Genomic DNA, 10,554 nt, shown 5'->3' with positions numbered 1-10,554 from the left:
GTATTGCATCCAATATTACAACAGCAGCTAGATCGGGATATTTCTATGGTTATAGACGAACATTTCTATTATTGATTTTACTAGTCTTTCCATTGAATTCTACCTATTCGAATCATCCCTTTATATTGTAGAAGTTGGTGAAAATGCTGCTACTAAATTATTTGTTAACAAAGCCATCGCCTACTAGAATCCCTGTCATGCCATCATAGTATATTGAATACAGTCTACTGTACTTAAACCTTGGTTCAGTCATTGAATTTCAGTGTACACCCTGATTAATTTGTTCTCATTTTACGACTTGCTATCAACGTTATAACATGTATTTTTAAACAACAGGTTGGCGATATTTAGCCTCTATCATTCTCCACCATGTTGTGTAACTGTGGTAAAGTAGAGAGTCACTGCGTAGCGACTGCATACTACAGGCGTTACTATAGCGACTCTTGTCTCCTTACTATATACCTTCCGGTCAGCGCTAAGCGTATAATGCTACAGTATCAAAAGCATCCCCAAATTATGGTGCATATATGGTCTTTCAATTATGCAATATGGTCAGGCAGTGTGATTCAAGGCGTTTATGTATTGCTCACTCAATGGACTGGCATGTGCCTGATCGTAGAATAAAGCATAAAGAGCGATTATAATATGCCGGCTAAATATGAATCTCAGTAATAGGTAGGAAGATTGGATTGATATGATTTATTGCAGTGTGTTCTATTTATGCCAGTTGAAATAGACTGGCGATAGTAATGATCCAATTGATGACATGACTTTGTTTGCATAATACTGCCGTCTACTGAATATTCATCGCATGCTTCTGCATGGACTTGATACGGTCGACATACAGTAATTACTGTCGTTACTTATCGCACCAGTGATCAGCAGACATGTTTAATCTATCTATATTAACTAGAAATTGAGTGGGCGCCAAAGTAACTGAAGATTAACCATGTCCTAAGATCTGTATAATAATAAAATCAGTTAATGAAAGGTTTTCCAAACCTAGAGTAAAAGGGATTGGCATCTATTTCGGTTATGGACGGTAGTCAGGTCTAGACGGTACGATCGTCGACTAAACTGATTTGTCGTAGTCATCGTTTAGCGCTACAGAATATTTATTGAATTTTTAGCCTGACGGCAGTTTCCATCTAACCTAATCTCCAAGCGAGTATGGTACAGTATAAATAATGAAAATAGAAAGTTTCAATTTATGTAGGGCAGCTTCGGTCTTTATCTAACTGTACGGACATGTAGTCTAAATGCAAAATACCTGTTGGTATAACACCTCGATAGAAATTTGGTAGCCCTCCCCCAAAAGTGTGTTTTAACAGCATCCAAAAGGATGTCAGTAACCATGTTTCAATGTCAACGTAGTATTGAATTGGAGTCTATTGACAATGTAGTCGTAGTATGATTTTAATGAGAAGGCTCCAATTACTGCCGTTGACCGTAAATTTCGATCGTCAATACAGTAAGACTACAGTATCCTGTCCACTTGATCAATAGCATTGAAACATTCAAATTACTTGTTGAAATACTGTATCCACTGATTGAATTCTCATTGCAAACTTTTATCGATTTCAAACTACAGTAGTACAAAATCACTCTGGTACTAAACATGGATCAAGTATCGACGATAAAATATTGAAATCATCACCATCAAGTAACTACTGTATCTATGTTTTCATGCGATCCCTTTCAGTAGAGGTACAATCGCTAGAAGTGATGACTGATTGGTATTAATCAACATGAGCAAGACACGATCAAGAAATTACAACGATAGAAAAATACACGCCCTGTACTTACTTTGGTATACAGTTGTTCAGTCGTCATGTCCGATTGCTAACAAATACCGACCACTCAAAGCTATTTCAAGCGAACTTGTGCTTGCATACCAAGTTCAGAATTGTAGTCGTTGTTTAATTTAATGCGGCGATGATTCGGTGCCTTGACAAGGCTGCTTTCATTATCACCCCTACACGCACAGCTTGGACGAGTTTGCCGTGCTGATTTGACCTCGACTGGGTCTACTTCAACGACTGCTATCGTCTTCTACAACGGTATACTGGGAGAGGGTACAAACGTCCATCGGTATATCTGTATGTATACTTAACGGAAGATCATTGAGAGTGGGCAGGGCGGGCTACCTCGATAGTGATTGCAGTGTCTAGCCTGCAGGTGGTCAACACACAGCTACTCTACTGTATAGTGTTTGACTACGGTACCGTAGTCAAACTATGGCTACGTGGACAGACAGGCAAGGCTGTAAATTGCAATCGCTAATGGCGCACTTGCTTCTATCATTTTTGACTGTGGTAGAATACTTTAATGACGATGTTGAATAACAGTGGTATTATTGTGGCTTAGCTGTAGAAAAAGGCCCATTCTACCCGCCAGACTGTACAAGTAGAAGAAGCAGACAGAGAATGTTAGGCGAGTGATTTGGAAGAGAAATTCTCTTTTAAAAATATCACAGTCCATCGATTGGCCATGGACTTGTAGTCACACTTTTTACGCTAAAGTAATGTACAGTATTACTACAGCTACAACAGTAGCATTCCAATGGTTGTACTATACTGTACTAGATACAACGTGATGCCTTCCATTCGATAGTGCAATTTTTGCATCAAGTTGTACCAAAAATTCAATGGATGGCAAATGCATGGTTTTAATAGTGAATGGTATTTTAGAGGCGTTTTACTTGTCGTATAAGCGTCATTAATTTTGATACTATTCAAGCATATCGAAGAAAGCAGATCACATTGTACAGTACTGTACAGTAGAATTAAGTTCGAGGGCAACGTCAGGGTGAATAACGAAAGTCATGATTTGCTAAATAAATTATAAACTAATTCAAGTTTATATGTACAAGTAGGAGGATAACTGCAGAACATGATTATGATGATAACATAGATGTGTAGTAAAAAACTAGTGTAAGTACACGATCGTATACTGTACAGTGTAGACTAGCAACGAGTAGCATTAATGACACGAAACAGTAAAGCCCTGTCTATTATTTCTGTGGTGTGCGTATAAAGTCAAGTATAATATAAAGGGTGTTTGTGTAACCACCTGCATTAGCTCAGTCTACTAGACTGGATGATAAGTGTCTATGATATTTATTTGCATTAGGATATGGACTACTTATTAAGTACAGTGCTGCAAAAGGTGAGCAATACAACAAAATAAGGAGGGACAAGAGGTGATTCATTTCATGCTGTCAATACGTACATGACACTATTTTTGCTACAGGTATACCAATCATTATAATTATAAACTGAATTGCCATCAAAAGTAGTGTCACCCATACTTGCTTACATACTATACTACGGCTGGACAGTACAGTCAAGAATATAAAACCAAGCAAAGGGACAGGTACAGTAGGAAAAATTCAAGCACTGACTGTACTGTACACTATACTTAGTGTACTACAGTATGTGCAGTAGCCGGTCCCTACTACCAAGACGACATTAGAACATTTACCGATTTGGTACTATGCCCAAATTGACACTTTTCAATATATTCATTGGTTCTACGATTAAATCACCATTATTTTGTCTACGCTTGCAACGCACAATGAAACTACTAACACAAGAAGAAGCACAAAATGTCGATATAGAGCTATTTAATGACTACAAATTCAGCGTGGATCAGTTGATGGTAATTTCTCACTTTGATTTACTGATCTCATCATCGATCAGCTAGATCATGGATAGCATTTGTAATTGCTGCAAACTACCTGTTTTATTGAAACGCTTGAAATAGAATAGATACAAATACAGATTAATCTTAAATTGTTGTCATAGTACCTTGTCGTTCAATAGTAATATAGCTTTTGCTTATTCACCATCATCCATATGCAAATACTACTACAAATTGACGTACTTAATAATATATCATTACAATCATACGTATGGACTGTACAGGAGGAGCATTGCTATATATTATTGTTGTTTGCAACTGCAATCGGTAGATAAATGTTATGCAAGATTGTAAGTTATTCATTGACTGTTGTATCAATCATCATGAACAGTACTCTATAGCTCGCTCAGACCTTAAATGAATTGAAATGTTTGTTACGTTGAGGCCAACAAACTAATGTGCTTAATACACCTCGCTATATTGTGATTTACAATCAAAATCGGTAGGCAAATGCTACTCCAAATCGTAGGTTGCTGGTTTGCTACAACACCGCTATGTACTATAGCTTGCTCAGACCTATAGTATCGAAGCCAACAAACTAATCTGCTTGATAAACATTGCTAAATCATTATACGCATTGTAGGTGAACGATTCATTCTTTAATTTAACCATCATGCTCAATCGCACTAATGCATAGCTTACTTAGATCTAGTTTCACCTGGGCCTATTATAAATTGATATACTTATTAAACAGAGCGATATTATTGTGACTTACTCTCTAAATCTGTTAACTAATATCGTACAGTATAAGACGTACCAGCACCAGTTATAAAATGTTAACGAATGTCCGTACGTTCAAATGAGCAGGTTGTATTCTTTTACTTTGGTATATAACTTTGCAACCTCTTCAACTTTGATAGGAAGTGGCTGGACTTAGTGTAGCTGTTGCTGTTGGTAAAACTTACAAAGCCGGAAATGTTCTAGTCTGCTGTGGACCAGGCAACAACGGAGGTGATGGCTTAGTAGCTGCAAGACATCTCTTATTATTTGTAAGTGTAATAATGATATTATACCGCATAACATGAGTAAGCATCGCTAGAATCAATCATAGCTATATTTGAATTCCCTGACTTAATTAGCAGCCTATGAATGTTACGTCCCTACTATTCGTACTTGCGAAAGCGAACTCTTAAATAAGTAAGCATATCAACGTGCACGTCAGAAACTGATTTCATTGCCCAAAGTATCGTAGTGTAATTGTAGTAGTAACTGTAGCCTTATGGTTTTAGCGCGTTAAAAGTGAATGCTTACATTATCTAAATAAAAAGCACGCGTTACTAGAAAAAACGCCACAGTATTACTGTGCTTGCTAGAAATACTAAACTATAGATACCTATAACATCCATTTCAGAATATTTCGCATAAAAGATCGATTAACAAGTACATACTATATCAAGATTTTCTGAATATGATAATTATCAATGATAAAGCAATCCAAGCAGATCGTAGGTTTCAGATTTTAATCTGAAACAAATTCATTCTTCTCTCTACAGAGAAAAGTCATCAATTTTTATGCACTCTCAAGGTATTGTAAAGATTTCTAATTATAATTCCGTCATAGGGTTTTCGACCAACAATATACTATCCAAAACGACCCAATAAAACATTATTCAACAACCTTGTTACACAATGTCAAAAAATGGAAATTGAATTCCTTGATGGAACCCAATTATCTGCGGTGACTGACTTAGAAGCAAAGTATGATTTAATTGTCGATGCATTATTTGGATTTAGTTTTAAAGGTAGTCCAAGACCTCCTTTCGATGATGTGTTAAGTAAATTAAAGGAATCGCGATTACCTATCTGTTCTGTTGATGTACCTTCAGGTTCGAATACTTCAATTTTAATAATTGACTCTGTTCTTTAGCATTGGATAATTTGGTATCTTACTTTCATATGAGTAGGATGGGATGTAGAACGTGGAGACCCAAATGGTATTCAGCCTGATATGTTGATTTCCTTGACAGCACCTAAGTTATGTGCTAGATATTTCAATGGTCGAGTTCATTACCTTGGAGGACGCTTTGTTCCAAACACTTTACAAAACAAATACCAAATGGATCTTCCGCCATATCCAGGAACGGATTGTGTAATGGATATTACCAAACTGTCAAAAATATAACACGTGCAAAACGAGTTATCACATCTACACTCCTATTTTACTGGCTTGTCACGACCAACTCGCTAAATTTCGACATGTTAAGAAGGAGCATCACCATCGATAAAGGATAACTTTGAATACTATTCCTACTACTCTATCATACTGTATAAGGTTGTTCAGCGTTGATCTATTATTTAATAAAAGATCTATCAATAAATGAGACTTACTACAAGATACATATTTAATATGTATAATCCTCAATAACAAACTAGGCAAAAGTACAATCCCAAATGAGAGGTAAACACGTACATAAACCTATATTTGATTGAGCAATTATAGTTATTGGATGGTGCAATATAAAGTATCTCATTGGAAATAAAGTAAATTAGTCTCTAAAGGATTCGTAGATCTATATAGATATCACTGATGTCGGTATTAAATGTTCATGCAATCATATCAGTACTTTGTATCATCTCATATATTGATAACAATATTGATTCCTATTTATTGATCATTTACTTTAAATGCTATATTAACAAGCGTCCGAATTAGTAGCATTTACTAAAATATTTCATCACGATTGACTCATCAACAAGCATTTAAAGATGAGCATTATCAGTTACTCGGATAATTATAAACCTATCAAGCATTGTTTCCACAGATCTTAAGCAAGAAATTACAAATCTTATCCTTTGAACTTACTATAATGTCTAAAATTAAAGAGATGGCTATAATTTAACATAGCACCTCACTTTTATTGGTTAGCGTTAATATGTTCAAAACTGAATAGACTACCATAGAATAAGATCTGCGTGTACGATGCAACTAAAACTGGAATAAGAAAGAAATCAGCTTATGGTGTAGTTTTGAATTGACGAAAGTACAAATGGAAATCTGCCATTAGCTGTCGCACATTTTTTATAATAGTTGATCTGAAATCAAATGAAGTAATGAAAGTGCGCTATATACTGTAACAAATTTTAAGAACGTGGTATTTATACATTAGCATCATTATTTACCTTCAATGATAAAGCCTCGAAATCAATCAGCGGTACAGTTTAAAGTGGTTGTAGCATTATAAATCGTTACGAAAGTCGTACAACATGGTTGTTATTTAACAAAGAATATCATAAATACATTACTTTTCCATAAAGCGAAATTGACAGAGATTTTATCACTTGTTGCAGGTGCTATTTCCAGATAGTGTTACGTCTATCTGATCTAAGAGAAATCTTCACTAGCAAAAGGATCTACATTTTGCCTTGCATATTCAGTTCGGAAGTCATTGTCGAAAAAATCTAAATCGTTTTCACTGCGTAGTACACCCTAAGATTATAATCATAAATTCAGATTAAGATGATTAAAATCTGCATTACTCATTATTCGAAGTATAGTACACTTTATTCGTACACATAATTAGCCTTTTTCTAATTAATAAGGGTGAATTGCTTACCTTTGGCAAATATCCCAACAACTTTGAAGCATGCTCACGAAGCAGCTTCTGCCTTTCATCTTCAATAATTTGTTGTCTGAACTTCTCCATTTCTTTTTCTTCTTCTTTAGATTTAAGTTCAGCTTGCTAGTTATGCCAAACAGAATGCAAAGTTAGTACTTCGAATGGTGGATAATTGTAGACGTTAAAAATAGATAAGATTTCGCAATTACGCACTCTTTCAAGCTCTCTTTTAGCTCTTCGTTCATCAATCAATTTCTCGACAGCACGTTTATGTTCTTGCTGCTTCATGCGACGCTTTTGCGCACCGATTTGTTCCAGCTTGTCATCAGCTGCAAATTTGGCCAACATCTAAAATGCAATGAATATGTTAACATAATTAATGAATCGACTAAAAAAATATCAGGGATAATGACATGGAGCGTATGATGAGTTCACTTAATCTTATTTTATGAAATAAAGATTAAAGCACTAACTTGATATCTGAAAGCTTCCTCTTCTTCCTTTTCTTTAATTTTGCGCATTTCTTTATCTTGCAATTGAATCTCGTAAGTTTTCTGCAATGCTAGACGCTGTCTTATACGTTTCTCTATCTCAACCTATACGATTGAAATTTTAATTAATAGATTACATACAACTGAAAATATATGTCAATTTTAAAGAAATTCAAACGTGCCAATTTCGATAAATTTTACAGAAACTAGATAAGGATATAACTAGATAAATAGATAGATACCATTTCTTTTTGCCTTTCTTTCTCTTCCTGTTCTTCCAAGTATAAGTCTTCACGAATTCTATCGATAGCAATTGATCATAATTTAAGAAACCATATTGGACAGCAATTTCATAATTAAAAATTTATTGCATTCTCTAAATGATTACCTTTCTAGTTCTTCTACAGCCTCCTGCTTTCTCTTCATTTCTGTAGCAAGCTATATTCCATACAAAGGTATCGACAGAAGCAACGTAATAATGAGTTTATGTATACTAAAGATGAAACTAAATCTGCCAGAAGAATATATCGTGTAACAAAATCTATCTTTCGAAACAATAACTACATAATATAACGAAAACTTACTTTATCTTGTAGCTCAGCTTTTGCTTGATCTTCCTGTCGCCTCTTTTCCATTCGCTCTTCTTCCCTTTCCGTTTGCTGCTTAGCATATCGTAAAATCTTTTGATTTTCCTCTTCCATGCGTTGAGTTTCTTGTTGCTTCCACTAAAAACCATCATGGGAAGTAATTAATTGTAATGAGAGTCGCTACGTTCAATATTTTCATATAAATATGACATGTATGATACCTCTTCACGCTGCGTTTTGAAATCCTCAATGTACCTTTGCGTAGCACGTTGTTTCTCAAAGCGTAATTGCTTTTCTCTAAATAGTGCAGTAATTATTTTCAAAGTTGGTTATAAAATTTTTAAAATAGTACCCATTACGATTTAGATTTGGATTGCATGGTTACCTTTCATCTTCTTCGTAAATTTTGCGTACAATTTCGTCTATCATAAGTTTTTCCTTAAGAAACTCTTCATACGCCTGTTTTCTTAGTTCTTCCTATAATAATTTGATAATTCAATGAAATCGATTTGAAAGGAAAGAGGCATCACAGAGTGTCAATTAAGCTATATATCAGCAATCATTAACACAAATTAATTGCCCTATTTATAGCCTTAATTAATATAATACTTCGCAAGAAATAAACTCAAATTCAAAACTGAATACAATTTTATCTAGTAATTTAAGTATGTTAACATATTTAGCGTTACTATCTTGGAATACGTTTTCTATATGAATAAAGAAATATACATAGGCTTTACTGGTAGGCTATAGATGACAAGATTTAAGACCGAGTGCACGCACGATAAAATAGTGTAGTAGAGGCTACTAGCAATCAATATTAAGGTATAGATCGTTACATGGATTAAATAGACCATACTTTACGATTTAATCAAGAATAACAACTCACCCTTTCATCAAGTTGTTGTTGAATTTGTGCCTTGTATTGAACTTTTTGCTTAGCTTTATTTTCTTCCAACTGCTTTTCAACTTCTTCCGCTCGGAGAATCTCTTCTTGAATCATTTTAGCGATCTCATCTTGATCTTTCTGGAAACGTCAACAAATTGATATCATACATGTAAATAATAATATGATTGTCTTATTTCAGATAATAAAATTTTTTTGATCAAAAACTTTCCACTGTTTACAATTATTTAACACTATCTGACCTGCTTATCTAATGATCTAGCCTTCTTTTCGGCTATCTGAGCCGCTCTCTCACGATTCATATAGGCAGCCTTAAGTCTACTTTCTAATTCTCGTAGTTCCGGGCTATGTTAGGTTAAGTAATAAAAATTTATGATTAGCATGGAGTGTATATTGTTCGTGCGACTACTCGCAGGAGGTAAAACTTTTGGGCAGCAATTTATTAATCAGTATGATTTTTCTTTACAGTTGACATAATAGTTAACTACAAACCTATTTTCGCGAATTTGTTGTCGAAGTTTCTCTAAGCGCATTCTTTCAGCTTTACGACGTTCTAACTCTTTGGCTAGCCGCTCTTCCTGCTCAGCAAGTTCAAAGCGTATCCTTTTCTGCTCCTCAGCCTTTTAATGTAACAACATTCAATTATTTTTATTAAACGTGCTATATGTAATATCTTAATATAAGATTGGCTCCTCTCCTACAAGGGCCATAATAGTAAAACTTGTATATCTACCTCATATAAGGCTTGAGCCATATGTCTTTCTTCTTCTTCTTTCTGCACTTGTCTGATAAACCGTTTCGTTTCAACTCGTTCTTCACTTTCTAAGTTCGCCTGTAACATGCGTTCTCTCTGCATTCTCACTGCTAAATCATTTCGTAATTCGTCTTGTTTATGAGCGCGTTCTTGCATTTTTGCCGGTTGAAAATTTTTCATATAACCAGCTCGTCGTATTGAAGCCTATGGAAACATGATTGTACTGCGGTTACTTTGAGTATAATGTCCCAATATGAGTAAGATCTTATCTAATTTTACAATGTAATAAATACCATCTAACAGTATTTGATGGAGACTAATTTTACACACAACTAAATTTTACACTACAGCGTTTTAATTACGAGTGATTTCCATTTTAGAATAATAACCGCGATCAAATACTGCATATTAGATCTGAGGATAGACATTTAATACACAACACAATCCTATTACTTTAAAGTGACAGTTAAAATTAAATTGGTTAATATTCATAAACAGCGACTAACTATGGCATCATTGGCACCATTGGAATATAAAGGATTCATATCAATAATTG

At 34.7% G+C, this 10,554-nt stretch overlaps 2 protein-coding genes across 2 annotated transcripts; one reads left to right on the top strand and one right to left on the bottom strand.

Moving 5' to 3' along the window:
* Positions 1-3,576: 3,576 nt before the first annotated feature.
* On the top strand, positions 3,577-5,824 carry TRIADDRAFT_23664 (uncharacterized protein; the record flags this gene model as incomplete). Its single annotated transcript, XM_002111731.1, has 4 exons — positions 3,577-3,660; positions 4,563-4,691; positions 5,264-5,528; positions 5,604-5,824. The coding sequence occupies 4 exons, from the start codon at positions 3,577-3,579 to the stop codon at positions 5,822-5,824; spliced, it is 699 nt and encodes a 232-aa protein (XP_002111767.1).
* Positions 5,825-7,024: 1,200 nt separating this feature from the next.
* TRIADDRAFT_24298 (uncharacterized protein) lies at positions 7,025-10,154 on the bottom strand (the record flags this gene model as incomplete). The annotated part of the gene is made up of 13 exons (XM_002111271.1): positions 7,025-7,129; positions 7,257-7,382; positions 7,473-7,607; positions 7,733-7,855; positions 7,993-8,050; positions 8,139-8,188; positions 8,335-8,475; positions 8,559-8,634; positions 8,723-8,814; positions 9,227-9,364; positions 9,487-9,589; positions 9,737-9,864; positions 9,978-10,154. 13 exons carry the CDS (start codon positions 10,152-10,154, stop codon positions 7,025-7,027), a joined length of 1,452 nt encoding a protein of 483 aa, XP_002111307.1.
* Between the last annotated feature and the right edge of the window lie 400 nt (positions 10,155-10,554).

This window comes from Trichoplax adhaerens, genomic scaffold (assembly GCF_000150275.1).
Source record: "Trichoplax adhaerens TRIADscaffold_4 genomic scaffold, whole genome shotgun sequence".
Taxonomy (NCBI): domain Eukaryota; kingdom Metazoa; phylum Placozoa; class Uniplacotomia; order Trichoplacea; family Trichoplacidae; genus Trichoplax; species Trichoplax adhaerens.
The sequence above is the reverse complement of the archived record's forward strand: the minus strand, read 5'-3'. Positions and strand labels throughout refer to the sequence as shown.